At 45.6% G+C, this 17,967-nt stretch overlaps 1 protein-coding gene across 3 annotated transcripts in view; it reads left to right on the forward strand.

The window, feature by feature from the left end:
- Positions 1 to 4,880: 4,880 nt before the first annotated feature.
- Positions 4,881 to 17,967, forward strand: part of LOC306788993 (epidermal retinol dehydrogenase 2-like) — a gene marked incomplete at its 3' end in the record, with an annotated part of 47,452 nt that continues 34,365 nt past the window's right edge. For 2 of the 3 annotated variants that reach the window (XM_079284737.1, XM_079284739.1), the window contains exons 1-2: positions 4,881 to 4,986; positions 10,510 to 10,837. In XM_079284737.1, coding sequence (XP_079140863.1) covers positions 10,517 to 10,837 — 321 coding nt within the window. In that variant the 5' untranslated portion in view covers positions 4,881 to 4,986; positions 10,510 to 10,516. Of the gene's footprint in view, positions 5,161 to 10,509; positions 10,838 to 17,967 lie in introns of all 3 variants that reach the window. The other variant, XM_079284738.1, reaches the window with a different exon arrangement.

Below are 17,967 nucleotides of genomic sequence, written 5' to 3' on the forward strand. Positions count from 1 at the left end.
CGGTGAATGCTAGTTGTACTAAATCAGCATTGAGGTTGGGCCCATGGATGGTTTTGACGCATTACGGCTGTCGAGTTCGCTCCGGCTAACTAGAAGCTAATACTCGGTGTGTCCATTGAGTGTTGTAAACATTATGGACATATCGGTAGCGGATATCAGTTAGCAGAGTGCCCTCGCTCAGGCTAACTGGTAGCACACCAAGAGTTACAGCGCCTGTCCAAGTGGAGAGTGTCCTCGCACTGTAAGGACTGTGGGTTTTTTTGTCCGTTTTCACAGTAGCAGAGTGCTCTCGCTCAAGCTAACTGGTGGGACACCAATATCTGCAGCAGCTGTCTTAGTGAAGAGTGTCCTCGCGCCCCTCTCACTGTAAGGACTGTGTTCTTTTTGTCCGTTTTTCACAGTAGCAGAGTGCTCTCGCTCAAGCTAACTGGTGGGACACCAATATCGGCAGCAACTAGTTTAGTGAAGAGTGTCCTCGCCCCTCTCACTATAAGGACTTTGCCTGACCTGTTTCCACAGTGGCAGAGTGCTCTCGCTCAAGCTAACTGGTGGGACACCAATATCGGCAGCAACTATCTTAGTGAAGAGTGTCCTCGCTCCCCTCTCACTGTACGGACTGTGGTCTGTTTTGTCCGTTTTTACGGTAACAGAGTGCTCTCGCTCAAGCTAACTGGGGGGACACTAATATCTGCAGCAACTATCTTAGTGAAGAGAGTGGGCTTAGAGAGTGTCCTCGCCCCTCTCACTATAAGGACTTTGCCTGACCTGTTTCCGCAGTTGCAGAGTGCTCTCGCTCAGGCTAACTGGTGGGTCACCAATATCCGCAGCGGCTGGCTAAGGGAAGAGTGTCCGAAGGATCACTCGCCACTGACTGCCCCCTGCCTGTTCTCTCAACCTTCAGCAGAGCGCTCTCGCTCGGACTGATTGGGAATTCCGCATAAACTAGTGGGACAAGGGTTCCACCAGAATCGCGGCCATGTTCAACTCTCCCGGCTGTAGGACCTGTATAGCTCCTCTTCAGCCGGAGGACGGCCCTGACCTCTTGCCCTAGCAGGGAGAACCCAGGCAGGACCTGCGGCATCACGCCTTGAGCAGTAAGGTCTGCTAGGCTGGCCGAAGTGGAACACCTGATGCGGGAGGTCTACCTCCCCCTGTCAGGGCAGCTGAATCCAGACCAACCTACCCTGGTCATTGGTATGGCGCTTGCACGCCGGGCATACACAGCAGCTGGAACATCCACCTGTGAGTGCCTTCTTCAGGCACCTTCCCGCCCTCACCACCTTTTCTGTTCCTCCCTCCGAGGAATATCTGAGGGAGTTGCGTGCATGGTGGAGACACCAGGGCTCTCTCCCGCCTTACATCAGACCATGCAGGAGGTGGCAAATCTGGCCTTGCACGTATGCCAGCCAGTTCGACGACTATGGCGTCCATCAGTTTCCCCTGAGGAGACTCTGAGGCCCGATGCCAGGTGCCCTCGACCCAATGTCGGGTCAAAGATGACCTGCTATCCAGGGCTTAGGACACAGCAGCGCTGTGCACCGTATCGACAACTCCCTCTCCCACCTCATGCTTTCCCTCGCAGATTCTCTGCAGCGGGCTACTTCGACGCTTCTGCTCAGTGATGCTTCATTGCAGGCGTTTGCGCTCATATCGAGGGAACGTGGATGGATGATGTCCACCCTGGTTCAGACTCGCCGCCAGGTTTGGCTGGCGCAGTCACCCCTATCTGAGACATGTAGGAGGACCCTCCATACTGTCCCAGTGGAGCCTGGTGAGCTGTTCGAGTCAGCTGCTGTACAGGCGCTTCAGCGGACTGTTAGAGCTAGCCAGACCTGGCAGCAGTTCTCTGGTCTTTGCAGGGACATGCCTGCACCCCCAGACCTAGGGGTCCCATTTTTGGCCCACAAGGCCGTTTCTCAGCCTCCAGCTTACCCTAGTAGCGCAACAGGCCTCGGCGTCCTGCTGAGAGGCCGGACCGCTACCTATACAACCCTACTTACGTCCCCGTCCCCCCCCGGCAGGGGTGCCAGGAGATGTCTCCAGGCCGGCTGTCAGGGTTCTTTCTCCCATCAGCGGATTTCCAAGGGAGAGTGGTGCACGTCTATCGACGCCTGTTCCCATGGTGCGTCACCACAACTTTCAGTCCTGGGTGCTTCCATTCGGACTCTCCCATCTCCCCATGGGTGTCCACAGTGTGTTACTGCTGTCCTTTCCCCCTGCAATCGCAGGGCGTGAACATACTGCCGTACTTAGACGACTGGCTGACCTAGGCGCCGTCCCGGCGTCAGGCGCCACAGGACACTGCTCGCCTTCTCTCACGTGGCCCGGTAGGCCTCAAGGTGAACATGGAGAGGAGCTACCTGAGCCCTTCTCAGAGCATAACCTTCATTAGGGTGGCCCTATGAGGGCCTGTCTGTCGCCCCAGTGCGGATGGCTGAACAGCCTTCACTTGGATGCCAAGTGGCACAGATACAGGGCAATAATATTATCGAAACAGTGTCTATTCATCTATTCACTATCCCCATGGAGGGAGTGCATATCTGGCGAACAGTGTCCCAGGAACCGAGCCCCAGGGGCTCGGTTCCATTCCACCAGGAGATTGTCACAACAGTTACCTGCCTCTCAAGGCGGGTGCAGGGGGACAGAACGGGACAGCCTGGGGGCAGTTGTCTGCTGAAGGACCGCAGGTCCAGGTTCTAGAGCTAGCGCTCGAGCACTTCCTTCCATGTTGAAGGGAAAGCATGTGCTTGTCCGGTGGACAGCACCTCTGCTGTGATTTCCCATGAACTATCGATGGGGCACCAGATCTGCAGAAGTTGCTACGGGGATCACCGTGGCCTTCTGACTTGGGAGGCCCCTCGCCTGACCAGCCTGTGGGCAATGTACCCACCAGGAGAATGGAACAAGGTTGTGGTTTTCCTGTTCCGTTACAAGCCTCCACCGGGAGAGTGGCGGCTGCAGCCAGACGTGTCGACCCACTGCCCCCACTGGGTCTCCCTGACGGAGGACCAGCCCTCTGGGTCAAGATGCTCTGGCTCACACGTGGCCAGAGGATCTTCTTTATGCCTTTCCACCATTCCCTCTGCTTTTGCTGTAAGCTTGTCAGAGTTCTTCCCCGACAGGAGGGATCTCCTGTCGCAACTAGAGGGTCGGATTTGGCATTCCAATCCCTGCCGCCTTCAATTAGGGGTCACGGGAGGGCCCGACCGGATGCTGAGTGGCTGCATAGAACCAGTCTGACGGACTATTCTGAATGCCAGTGCGCGGTCTACCTGCCTGCAGTACAAGAAACAGGTGGAAGCTGTTCTCCGACTAGTGTGCGGCTCAGAACAAGGTCCCAGTACAGCGCCCCGTGCCTGCTGTACTGAGTTTCTACAGTCTCTCCTGGATAAGGGCCGGTCTCCCCTGCATGGGACCTACCCTTGGTACTGGACAGCTTATGCTTGTCCTTTTGAACCCCTGGCACAGGCGGAGCCTAGATGGCTATCAGCAAGACGGTTTTCTCCTTGCTGTCAATTCAGCTCAATGTGGGGGCGAGCTGCATGCCCTATCAGTGGAAGAATCATGTCTGAGGTGGAACTCAGATGGCTTGGGTGTCACTTTCTGGCCTAAGGCAGTGTTTCTCCCAAGGGGGTGGATACGGTCACATATAAACCGGCCTATCCAGCTGGCAAAGTTGACCCCCCCCCCCCCCTCCCCCATCGGGAGAGGAGAGGCCAAGGCTGCTGTGCCCAGTGTGGGCCCTCAGAGCTTATATGGCAGCCACCGCCTGCATAGTCAGTTATGGTGAGCCTAAGAAGGGCTGTGCTCCTTTTTAAGGGAAAAAGAAAAAACGGCACCTGTCCCACTGGATAGTGGAGGCCATTGCCGATACATACAAGGCGAGCGGCTGCGCTCGGCCATCCGGGGTGAAGGGTCACTACCAAGAGTGTCTCCACACCGAGGGCAAGCCTGAGTGGTGTGCCTGTGGGGGATACATGTGCGGCGGCCTCATGGGCATCGCCGAGCACATTCACCAAACACTACAGAGTTAACGTTGCCGGCCCTCACCCACTGGGGAGGGTTCTTGGCCAATTTTCTCTGCCGGAGCTATAAGGGGTAGTTACTGTGCTTCCTCGTGACTCTTTTGGTATAAGTCATCCAGTGTTAAGCACTGCCTCTGGCGGTCAGTAAGGATGAAATAGAACGAAAGTTACGGACGTAACTACGGTTCTATGAATCCTGGATGACCGCCAGAGTTCTTGGTCACTCGGAATCCCGTGAACTCGCGAGAAGATTCCATAGGACTGAGCTCAGGATGACACCGGAACTTATAGATGACGGTGGTCATCCGAGGTCACACGTGACTTTGTTGATATAAATATTCGACCTGCGCATGCGCGAGACGGGATACATCCAGTGTTAAGCACTGCCTCTGGCGGTCATCCAGGATTCATAGAACCGTAGTTACGTCCGTAACTTTCGATTCACATCATGTTTTATTGGCAAGAAACAGTTAGTTAATACATCCAAATTCTAGTTTTTTCTTACTTATTTGTCATTTTAACAGTCAAATATGAGTTACAAATGCAGATTATCCAGTTAAATTTTGTAAAGTTATTTTGTGTTTCTGAGGAAATTTGATCAGTAACTACATAAAAAGCAATCCAATGTTAAAGATTACTCATTGTTATATTTTTTTACTCTTGTAATGTTTATTTATCTTTTACTGTTTGCTAATCCTTAAACTGATTTATAACTGTCATGTGTTTTTTTATTTAGCTGTAGTGTTAAATTAAGTGAAAAAACATACACACTCCAAGTCCCAGAATACCTCGCGTGGCAGAGGATACGCGCGGGTCCGGGAGTGGTTGATTGTCTGTCACGTGACACATCCGGCTTCTCCCTGTTGAGTAGCGTTCGGCTTGTGTTTGATGTGATAACCTGCTTTGTGTCTCCTGAGGCGATAGAAACGGTCGAGCCTTATCCGAGAAACTCAGCCTCACGGTACGTTTAATGTTGCTTTTATCAACTTCCGGACAAGCACACACGTATGATTAGAGCGGAGTGTGTCGTAACGTTAGCCTATGTGGTGAGCAAAGGTCTCTTTGACAAGTCCATATAACGTTACTCTGGTTGCCCGCGGGACATTGTCAGCGGCTCTCTTGGACTTCTGTCTTGGTAAGTTAGAATCTCAATTTCGAATAAACGGACGCATTATCAAGCTAGTTCCTATGTCACCTATTTCCCGCTTTCTTGTGAAAAAAACCCGTTGTTTGTCTTAGGTTATCGCGCAGAGATAACTGATAAATGCATTGAAATAAAGTTTATTATCCAGGTTAACTCCTCAGAACAGGCACTCAGTGCGTGTTCTTTGCTTAACTAACAGTGTGTTTCCACGCGTTTTAGCCCTTAAAGTTACCGCTATTCACAGAAACTTTAACACCCATCACTCGCCTGCTCTTCCTACTTTGCACACAGTTATTGGGTTCAATATGATTCCAAGATTGTAAGTTTTAAGCTTAGTTCTGCGCTGAATTCGTTTTTTAAAACCTGTAATAAGTGATTGAATTAAATCAATAAGTGAATGTAATTTATATATGCAGAAGTAAGTCTTGATTTAACATTTAAGATATTAGTAGAAAATCGTGCAAATATTTAATTCTAGTGCTAAAATAACAAGTCAGATGAAATAGATGAACAATTAACATTAAACTCCCACCATGCATCTCTAATTCAGTTTGTAGATACCATTTTAAATGACAGCTGTTCTCATTAAATATGTCCCAGAGAGTTTATGCTTTGTTTTAATTGCTTCATTTTATTGTTTTATCCAAGTTAAACAGTCAAAAACTCAGTTTAATCAGTACTGTGTAGGTCAGTGGTGGGCCGTCAGGACCAGCTAAGCCTTCTCTGCTGGCCTAAACAGAATCACAAAGTCAGAGCTATTTTATAATTTAATAATTTTTCACAAATACACTGGCCTACATGTATTGTAGTTTTTTCCCCATTAGCTTATTTTCTCATTGCACAGCTCCTGTCTTCCTCTGTTCCAGCACAGCTTGTTTTAAGCAGAGCTTTCATCCAATCAGATTCAGCCTCTGTCTCCATGTAAGGAGAGAGGCCCGAGGTCCTCTAGGTCAGGGATTCCCAGGGGGTGCGCGAGCTGCCTCTAGGGGGTGCGCGAGAGGGAAAATGTAATGGTGTAATAATTCATATTAAATATAATTTTCACAAAATAAAAACATGAATGGAACAGACTGTCTCATGTGTGTCATTCTTCTGGTGTTGACGATATGTCCCTTGAGGGTTACCGTAGCGAAGGCGCAACCCCCGCCTCTGGCCAAAGGAGAAAACAATAATAAAGAGAGTAGCCGTGGGCTGATACAAGATGTCTAATCTCCCGGATCCAGTTATTACTGTATGATAAGTGCCCTTATACACGAACCTAAGCCGCTCGGTTACATGAATTATAAAAATCCCCCTTGTAAGATTTAAATTTAAAATGAAAGACGTACTATTTAACAAATAAATGCACTTCTGCTCCTGCCGCCAGACTGTCTTTTACGTACACTAGCTAGCCTAGCTTGTGCAGCTAACGTCAGCTAACTTCATTCATTCAGCAACATTCATGCAAATATGATAAACTGGCTGAAAATCTGGGAAACTGTCAGGTGGGACATCTGAAACTATCAGTCATAAAAGAGGAGAGGGACAGAGAGAGAGGAATCGGAGGCGAGAGGAACGGAGAGGTGCGTTGGGGAGAGACCGGGAGAAGAAATCGAACGGGGGTCAGAGAAAGATGAGACGGAGGAAGGAGGAAGGGATAGCACAGACAAATCGGGAGCACATAGGCCCATCGCGGAGTCAAGGTAAAAAAAGAGGAAATGAGAGTGAGCATCAGACTGGGAAAAACAAGAGGAAATATGATGAAAAGTATCTGTGTCTGGGCTTCACTTGGATTGGCAACGCAGATTCCCCAAAGCCACAGTGCGTGGTGTGCAGTGAGGTTCTGGCTAACAGTCTGAAGCTCTTATTTACGTCGCCACCTGAACACCAAGCATGCCAGTGCGAGTCAAAAGCCCCTTACATTGTTTATATCGAAATTGGAGGAGTTACAAAACAGCCCAAAACAACTGCAGTCTCATTCTATGTATGGTTAATTGTAAATTAAATGTGATAATCTGCCTCTGAGCCTGTGCGTGTGTGCTCGCATCCGTATTGCTCTTTAAAAGTGACGCCTTGTGTAACTGAAAGTTATTGAAAGTTGTTTCAGTGTTTCAGGGTGTTGTCACACTTTCAGTTCGTTTGCTTTGTTCTGATTCAGGGATTAATATGATACAATGTTGCAGTTGCCCCTTTGTTCGGTTTGTGTTCACACTGCAACATTTAACAGCGGACTAAATATTGTAAACAAACGCCACGTGCGAGCAAACTGTTCTCTCATTGGTCCGATTTCTACGCGCTATAAATAGGCTCTGTTGCTTTTATTTTTTTTAAGGTGTGGGATTGGGGGTGCGTGAACCCGGTCGGGATGTAGAAGGGGGTGCGCGGCCTAAAAAGTTTGGGAACCGCTGCTCTGGGTAGACTTTGCAGATTAAGTAAATGGGGACAATATTGTTGATTGTCACAGTGTTCATTCAACCAATCACATGTTTAGTTTGACGTGTTGGGTGTATTCTTTGACGTGCCAGTTGCATCGAGGTAGCCTCCTAATAAGTAGGGTTGGGTATTGTTTGGGTTTTTTCCGATACCGGTGCTAAAACGATACTTTTAAAATGATACCGGTGCCTAAACGGTGCCTGAACCGATACTTTTTTCTTCAAATTGAACAATATATTAACTGTTAAAGTATACTATAAATATAAATAAATACAAAACACTTGGCTTCAAACTACAGCTTCAAACTTTTTAACTTCAAACTATGAACAATATATTAACTGTTAACAGTTTACAGTGTACTTAAATAAATAAATATAAATAAATACAAAACACACACTCTGTACACACACTACAGCTTCAAACTTCAGCAATTATTTTGCAGAAATATGAGCATATTTGCTTTCTCTTGCAAAATAAGACCTGTGCTGACTTATTTTATTTTACTAGTTGGTGGCGCTCATGCGCCAAATCGTCGTTTGCCAACCGCCACTACACCTCGAAGAAGAAAGTTTTGCGAACCGGATGTTGTGCTTATGAGCGGCAGCGCTAAGTACCCGGATGTCGATGGAGGAAGTCAGTAGACTGCCAGCCGTATGACAGATCTCGTTCTCGTTCTTTGTTTTTTTCAATAAATCATGGCCGAAGCTTCGTCAGAATGATGGAGGGGTTTGTTTCTAAGCGCGCACGGCTCGTCCGGTTGAAATAATATTATGAGTGAGGAACGGAGGACCGCATTGGTCATCAGAGTCATCAGAGTAGTGTAAAAAAAGTATTTCAATCGGCTCAGGCACCGAAATCTGCGTTGCATTTCGGTCCGGAAGATACCGGTCGTATAGGAATCGGTACCATACCGGCACCGGTTTTCGGTACCCAACCCTACTCCTAAGTACGTCTGCATTAACGTGCACTGTGATTGTTCACAGCGTGACTTTTGTTAAGCAGAAAGCTCCTACGTGAGCGCAGTCCACCGAAAACATTATATTTCCCACAATTTAAGCTTCTGCGTTTTCCAAATGCACTAGTATTATTCAAAACGTATTGTTCGGTTCGTAAGCCTCGTACCAAACGGTGTAATACGAATACGTGTATTGTTACACCCCTAGAAACAAATAACCATAGCTGTAGTGTCATTATATGACAGCACAGAAGGCCCAGGTATAAAATGCACGGCCCGCCACTGGGTGTGCTTTAGAGAGCTCGTTTTAGTATTATTAGAGTCGTGTTTTACTTGTTTTCTCATAGCGGTGGTCTTGAGACTGCTGTGATAGAAACGTGAACGGACAAACCTCACTGTGCATCTTCCAGCCATTCATGGATTTCTCTTCATTTCTGTTAGTAGTAGAACTGCACAAACTAAAGCTGATTTTCTCTCTGTTTTGCCTACACTGATCCATCCATGTTGTTTGAAAAAACTTTATTGGACTAGTCACTGAGCTAACTAGTGGTTCCTTGCTTACATTCAGAGTAAGCACCGAGTTGTGAAGAAACGGCAACCTGCCAAGTGATGCGGAAGTGTCTTCAAATTAGCATTCTCTCTAATGTCCATCAGGGGGCGACTCCTCTGGTTGTATAGAAGTCTATGAGAAGATGACTCTACTTCTCTCTTGATTTATTACCTCAGTAAACATGAGTTTATGGTCTCAATCTCTAGTTTCAAGTCTTCTTCAATACAGCATGATGTTCATTTAGTACATTATGGTCCATTTAGAGTCACACAGACTATAAAGCAGGGGATGCTTTAGGGCGGGGCTTACTGTGATTGACAGGTTGCTGCTGCTAATGGAGCCGAATGCGGCGTCTCTACATCGCTCCTCCGCATTCCAAATCTGATAACTTCTTTTCATTGGTTGTGAAAAAACAACATGGCGACCACCGTATTCCAAGATGGCGACGAATAAATCGCTGAACTCGAGGCTTTAAAACATCAGTCCACAAACCAATGGGTGACGCCACGATGACTACGTCCACTTCTTATACGGTCTATGGTTGTGGCCGATCAATTGATTAATTCTACAGTGAGCACGCTCAAAGCCAGATTCAAACGTGTCGTATTAGCTAACACAACGTACCATGTGGGGAAAATCATCACAGTTTTTGGTATTGGAAGATCGGCAGTTCGATCCCCGTTTCCATTACATTAGTCATTTAGCAGACGCTTTTCTCCAAAGCGACTTACAATAAGTGTATTCGACATCGGTTTTCGAGAGAACTAGTCACCAGAAGTCATAAGTGCATCTCCTTTCTTCAAACAAGCATCTAAGAGCATAAACCAGAGCCAACGTACAGTGCAGAAACAAACAAATGCAATAAGTGCCACAAACTAATATCAATACAATAAGTGCAATAAGCTAGTATGAATACAATAGATGCTAAGTAAGTACTAAGTGGAAGGCTCAGGGTAGGCCTTCTTGAAGAGGTGAGTTTTCAGTCTACGTCAGTAGATACCTCCCTGGTGAATTTAGAAGCTTTAACGTGTTGTAAAAGACGCGGTTACCAAGGAGTGGCTAATTGAGACGACGCGTCATCACTAGAACACTAGTCCTCATTTAGCTTAGCGGTGGAGACGTGACGTCCGGTGACCGTGGTGGTTAGCCTAGCGTTAGCATTTTACTTATGCAGATTGCATTCACGCTTGAAAAATCATGAAAGTTGTCTTGATTTGTAAAGATTATTTTGATGAACGAAACATGAGAATCATAAACGTTTGTTTGACACAGAGATTATTCTCTGCAGTAATCCAAAAGCATTTTTGTGGATGGAACCAGTGCCATGCTAACTTCCTGCTTGGCCTACAAAAATACGTCATCCCTGCACTACTCTCTTCTATTTCTCTCGAATATGTTCTCTTGTCTTTCCCTTCCTTCCAAGATCCATCATGAATTTCTTCCTGGAGACCCTCAATGTCCTCCTGCTGTCCATCTGGTACAATGTGGAGTCTTTCGTCCACCTCTTCGTGCCCAGAAGGAAAAAGAGCATAGCTGGCGAGGTGGTGCTGATCACGGGGTCCGGGAGCGGGATCGGCCGCCTCATTGCTCAGGAGTTCGCGGCTCTTGGCACTGTGCTGGTGTTGTGGGATATCAACCAGGACGGGATGAAGGAGACGGCCAGGCTGGCCAAGCTGAGCGGAGCCAGCAGAGTCCACCACTACCTGTGTGACTGCAGCGACAAGAACGAGGTCTACCGAGTGGCTGACCAGGTAAGGGTGTCCGCTCTACCAATTACAGCTGTGTCTTCTGGGTACCCTACTGGGCCCCTGTTGGCCTCATTACTTGACTGCAACCCGTTCAGTCAGGAGTACACAAAGTCAAGTACGTGTTTGTTTTTTTCTCCCTGTGAATTTAATTTAGTTTGTTGACAACAAAAAAAGCTGTCAAACCTCCGGCCGTTATTTACAGAATGTTCTTTACTACATTTTTATTGTCTAATGAGAGATGAGGACTAAAATCTGACTTGAAGATTATTATTTTTTTATTGAAATGAAAATAGCGACAATGTTCAACAATCACCTCAAATATATTACTGTGAAAGCCCATGAAAAGTAATAAGTTCATATGTGGGGATATAAGCAAATGAATACATAAACAGAATGTTGCCTTAGGCCAGCGGTTCCCAAACTTTTTAGGCCGCGCACCCCCTTCTACATCCCAACTGGGTTCATGCACCCCCAATCCCCCACACCTTAAAAACAAAGAAGCAACAGAGCCTATTTATAGCGCATAGAAATCGGACCAATGAGAGAACAGTTTGCTCGCGCGTGGCATTTGTTTACAGTATTTAGTCCGCTGTTAAATGTTGCAGTGTGAACACAAACCGAACAAAGGGGCAAGTGCAACATTGTATCATATTAATCCCTGAATCAGAACAAAGCAAACGAACTGAAAGTGTGACAACGCCCTGAAACACTGCAACAAAGTTTCAATAACTTTCAGTTACACAAGGCCTCACTTTTAAAGAGCAATACGGATGCGAGGACACACACACAGGCTCAGAGGCAGATTATCACATTTAATTTACAATTAACCACACATAGAATGAGACTGCAGTTGTTTTTGGCTGTTTTGTAACTCCTCCAATTTCGATATAAACAATGTAATTCACTTGCACTGGCATGCTTGGTGTTCAGGTGGCGACGTAAATAAGAGCTTCAGACAGCTGTTAGCCAGAACCTCACTGCACACCAAGCACTGTGGCTTTGGGGAATCTCTCTCTCTCTCTCGCTCTCGCTCTCCTCTTATGACTGATAGCTTCAGATGTCCCACCTGACAGTTTCCCCGATTTTCAGCCAGTTTGAATGACTGAAGTTAGCTGCACAAGCTAGGCTAGCTAGTGTACGTAAAAGACAGTCTAGCGGCAGGAGCAGAAGTGCATTTATTTATTAAATTGTACATTTTAAATTTAAATCTTACAAGGGGGATTTTTATAATTCATGTAACCGAGCGGCTTAGGTTCGTGGATAAGGGCACTTATCATACAGTAATAACTGGATCCGGGAGATTAGACATCTTGTATCAGCCCACGGCTACTCTCTTTATTATTGTTTTCTCCTTTGGCCAGAGGCGGGGGTTGCGCCTTCGCTACGGTAACCCTCAAGGGACATATCGTCAACACCAGAAGAATGACACACATGAGACAGTCTGTTCCATTCATGTTTTTATTTTGTGAAAATTATATTTAATATGAATTATTACACCATTACATTTTCCCTCTCGCGCACCCCCTAGAGGCAGCTCGCGCACCCCCTGGGAATCCCTGACCTAGAGGACCTCGGGCCTCTCTCCTTACATGGAGACAGAGGCTGAATCTGATTGGATGAAAGCTCTGCTTAAAACAAGCTGTGCTGGAACAGAGGAAGACAGGAGCTGTGCAATGAGAAAATAAGCTAATGGGGAAAAAAACTACAATACATGTAGGCCAGTGTATTTGTGAAAAATTATTAAATTATAAAATAGCTCTGACTTTGTGATTCTGTTTAGGCCAGCAGAGAAGGCTTAGCTGGTCCTGACGGCCCACCACTGACCTACACAGTACTGATTAAACTGAGTTTTTGACTGTTTAACTTGGATAAAACAATAAAATGAAGCAATTAAAACAAAGCATAAACTCTCTGGGACATATTTAATGAGAACAGCTGTCATTTAAAATGGTATCTACAAACTGAATTAGAGATGCATGGTGGGAGTTTAATGTTAATTGTTCATCTATTTCATCTGACTTGTTATTTTAGCACTAGAATTAAATATTTGCACGATTTTCTACCAATATCTTAAATGTTAAATCAAGACTTACTTCTGCATATATAAATTACATTCACTTATTGATTTAATTCAATCACTTATTACAGGTTTTAAAAAACGAATTCAGCGCAGAACTAAGCTTAAAACTTACAATCTTGGAATCATATTGAACCCAATAACTGTGTGCAAAGTAGGAAGAGCAGGCGAGTGATGGGTGTTAAAGTTTCTGTGAATAGCGGTAACTTTAAGGGCTAAAACTCGTGGAAACACACTGTTAGTTAAGCAAAGAACACGCACTGAGTGCCTGTTCTGAGGAGTTAACCTGGATAATAAACTTTATTTCAATGCATTTATCAGTTATCTCTGCGCGATAACCTAAGACAAACAACGGGTTTTTTTCACAAGTAAGCGGGAAATAGGTGACATAGGAACTAGCTTGATAATGCGTCCGTTTATCTCGCGCACCCCCTAGAGGCAGCTCGCGCACCCTTTGCGAATCCCTGCCTTATGCTGCGTTCACACCAAACGCGTTGATTTTTTGACGCACCGCAAAATCGCGTCCAATGCGCCGCCGGTCGTGTTCACACCAAACGCAGAAAAATCTCGCAGCGCCGGAGAGGGGCCGTGGTTTATCGACTGAAAGCCGTTCACCTGGCCGCCATTTCTTTCCGCTGTCAACCGTGAAAGGAATAAGGACAATTGCTGCTTTGTACGTGTTGTGAAAGTCCCTCAAACGTCGGAATGCCAAACGCCGTCATGTCTGGTTCATAATATTGTTCAGAGGAGCTCCGTGGATTGTATCGAGCTGTATTCACTGTGTCTAGCAAGCCACCGGTCGCTGTTTACTACAGCTGTAGGAACACAAAATAAACTGATTTGGCTGTGATTCAACGGCAATAAACCGACAAAAAGGGACTCCGAAATAACTACATAATGATGCAGATTTGTAGGCTACTTGTCTTCTCAATGGAGCTCTGATGGATCGGTGCTAGGCTATGCTAACATCGTAGCAGCTCCACCAGCACTCAATAACGTCATGTAGACGTAAATACGACAGCGTCTATTCATTGTTTGTACCGTATGGTTTACACACACATGTATACACATAGTTTGGTCCGGTCTCTATTGATATGAGGTATCGTAGAGCTCTGGGTGAACACAGACGGCTACAGTATTTATTTCCTGATTCAACAATGCCAGGAAGTCAGTGATGACAGGGGGAGCAACTCAACGCTGATAGGCTATCGCGCCACAGCGTCATGCGATTATTTCGCAGAAGGTGAAAAATTTCAACTCACGCGTTGGCGATTTTGCGCAAAAACGTGTCCACCGCACCATCGCAAAACCGCGGCGCGCCGGTCTCATCACGTCTGTGCATAGTTTGTATGTAATCTCGACGCGCGTGCGTCCGGTGTGAACGCACCTTTAGGCAACATTCTGAAATAAAAGACCCGGCTTTGTTGAGACCATCTGTCTAATGATCAAACAACAAACAGCGCTATCCGTCTGAAAATAACTCGTAATTCATGTTTATGCCTCATGAGTAATGTGGAATTACTCATGACATGGGCTGTTTTATTTTATTGCAAAAATATATACACGAGGCAACCAGTTGCAATGAACAGATTGTGTTATATAATGTGTCCAGAGAGAGAAGTTGTTCCTTGAATCTGTAGTTTTCTAAGGCTGAGCAGCCTGTCATCTCTCCATCGTTCCTCCAGAAATATTAAATGCTACGTCACAGGGCTTATGTAATCATGAATAAATCGTGTCTGTGTTTAAATACACATGGACCGAACTATATCTTCAAACATCTTCAACTACTTAAGGCGGCGTTGGCGTGAAGTTGTGGATGCTACATACCAAGACTGTTACATTGCGTTTTGTATCCTTTGCAGACATCTGAAGCACCTCCTGACATGTTGTCTGACTGAACTAAGGAAGGACCTCGCTCGATACAGGCTTTTTAGTTTAGCTAGCTACCATTCATTGTGAGTAGATTAGGAGTGCCACAAAATACTGGTATTGACAACAAATTCTGTACTAAGCAATCCAGCGTCTCTTTGGAATCAGTAATCTATTTGGCAAAACCAGATTTGACTCATTATTACAGGTGTTGAAATGTCTTTATTCTCTGTCCCTCTGTGAAACACAGCGCTCAGAGCCTGAGTGTGTGCGGAGCAGAGATGACCTTCAAACACTCGGCAGTCCACTAGCTTGTTGCTCTCACTACCAATATTAGCTGCTCTGATTCTACAATGTTGGGCTGAAATTGAGCCCTGGTGTTCTGAGTGAGATTGTAGTGCACCAGGGAGGAGTAAAAAGAGCTACAACGGAGGGAAAGTCTGCTAGCCGCTAGGCTAATGCCTGCAGTGTAAAACTCCATAAGCATTCAGTGTGCTGTCATAGAGCTGCTGTGTAGATTACAGCACTCTTGTGATGCACTGCAGAAGGATTCATGTTTAGTGTATGTACTGAGGAGGCTCACACACATACTGCTATTTAAGCCAGTGAAGATTCACACTTCTAATTAGGGTCCGAGCACTGACTTAGTCGGAGCGGAGGACCTATTGTTATTCTAATGTTTATTGTTGGAATGCTGTTAAGCATTCCAACTATCCTGTTTCTTTTTTGTTGGAATGCTGTTAAGCGTACGTGTTTCGTACGCAAAAAAGGAGGTGGTTGGGATACTGGGAATTTTTTTAAATTTGGCACGCAAGCCAGAATTTGCGCAAATTGCAGTCTGATTGGGGTGTCCAGTATGAAATATTGGCTCCATAGCGCCCCCTATTGAGTAGTCCAAACATTGGGTTTCACCTAGCTGTATGAAATTTGGTAGGTATGTGGAACATGATGGAACGCACAAAACATCCTCTTGGACAAATAAACTGATCTAACTCGACTCCACTTCATCAGATCTTTTCCAGATTCCACATGTTTGATGAGACTCCAGTCCTAAAGACATCTACAGACCAATTATGTAAATTATTCACACCGCCACCTACTGGTGACAGGAAGTTAAAGTCTTTATACTTTGGCTTGTTTCTCTTAGTAGGTAAATCAGATAAACATCAAATTAGTTCCACACAAATGTAAGAAGTTCATAATGCCAGATCATGAAGCTTTTGGTGTTTCGTTGAACGCCGTTGCGACGCAGTCTTTGCAAACGGGCATGGCCAGACCTGAGGAACAGTGAACTGTTTTCCCATGCTCAGTATGTAAATCATGCACGCTTTATCAGCACCGCCCAGCTCCTGTACCATAAACAGTGTGTGTGTGTGTGTGTGAGAGAGAGAGATTAGACACTTCATTGACTGTATGCGGGCTGTAGTGAGAGTACAGAGAGCAGGATCTGAACAGCCACCGACACGGTTCACTTAAAACAGCAGCATCCTAATTATCGAATGCAAGGTGTTTTCATAAAGTGACATCATTCAGTCCACAAAAGACAGGTGTGAACCGGCACAGTGTGTCACAACCTGTCTGTCTTGTCTGCTCTAGACTTTTGTGTCAATGAAAAGAGGGAAAACTAACATTGGCCGAGAGCACAGCCGTGATTCATCAGCTGACAACTGAATGAATAAATATTAAATCCGACTTCTAGTGTCTCTCGACAAGCCTACTGTTAGAAGGCAAACGGGATCCCTCAGCAGGTGGACGCCTTCCAGCTATCAGTGTAAAATACGTCATCTGTGTCGAGCACCTCCTCCTCTCCCACCTGTGTTTAGTACATAACAGACAACAGGGCGTAGAGATGCCCTGGGGTCAATATTAATAGTCAAAGACAAAGACAAAGCCGTCAGGAGTCATCAGTAGAAAGCTGTCGTGCACACTATAAAACACTACCACACAAACACTAAATCTGTCCTCTTTATTAGTAAAGAGCAGTGTACAAAACATCAGAGTAGCAGCCTCTCTTTTATAGCTGAGCAATAACAACTCTGTGAGCCATGAACAAATAAACTGATGTAATCGACTCCACATCATCAGATCTTTACCAGATTCCACATGTTTGATGAGACTCCAGTCCTGAAGACATCTACAGACCAATTATGTAAATTATTCACAGCGTCACCTACTGACAGGAAGTGTGGAGAACTTCAGTATTAAACACATAAGTAGGATTAAATGACCCCCCTAGTGATGAGTAGAAGTGTCACAATAATAATATTTTTACAATATTCTTACTTGCAGAGGATATTATATGTTACAGTATATTAACTAATTGAATGTATGAAATCATAAAAGTATAGTCACTAAAGGTATTAAAACACTGTAAGAATAGTTTGAGGGTCAGACAGGGATTCTGAATGGGACATGCTCCAAATGGAGGATGTGGTCAGTGGGGAGGACAAGCTGACCAGAGGCGGAGTCAAGAAGGATGTTTTGCGAGGAGAGAAGATGTTTCGCTAAAGGATCGATAATGGAAGGGGACAGAAGTCAAATGGAGCCAATCACTAATCGCCACGGAGGGTCATTCAGATGTTTTATGACTGTTTCGGACATTTCCAACTGTCGGGGCATATAAGAGACTGTTCTGGAGAGCATTCCTCAGACCACATCCGCTCTCGTTTTTCAGTACCTGAATTCAGACCTGTGAGTGAGATGCGTGCGTGTGGTCTCTGTTCTCGAGAACATTACTGTTGATAGTTGATTCAGTTTGTAAGTGAACTTTGTGTAGTACATTAAATATTGTTTAATTTTGAAACCGGATCCAGTTCCGTTTTTCTGATGCGCGTTCGCAGTAGGAAGCTTGAAGCAGAAATCTCCCTGCAGCCGGCTGAAGCCTCGCATCCTTCTGTTTTAAACCCTAACAGAAGTCTTTATACTTTGGCTTGTTTCTCTTAGTCGGTAAATCAGAAAAACATCAAGTTAGTTCCACACAAATGTAAGAAGTTCATAATGCCAGTTCATGAAGCTTTTGATGTTTCGTCGAACGCCGTTGCCGTGGCGACGCAGTCTTCGCCGTGAAAAACGAAGGTCATTTTGAGAGGCTAGAAATGCTCGAAACATAAGCAAACTTGGCACACAGATTACAAGTCCAATATTTCGTTATATAATATGATTTTAATGCTTCAGAGTGGCAAGTCGG

The sequence above is a fragment of the Melanostigma gelatinosum genome (assembly GCF_949748355.1).
Source record: "Melanostigma gelatinosum genome assembly, chromosome: 15".
Taxonomy (NCBI): domain Eukaryota; kingdom Metazoa; phylum Chordata; class Actinopteri; order Perciformes; family Zoarcidae; genus Melanostigma; species Melanostigma gelatinosum.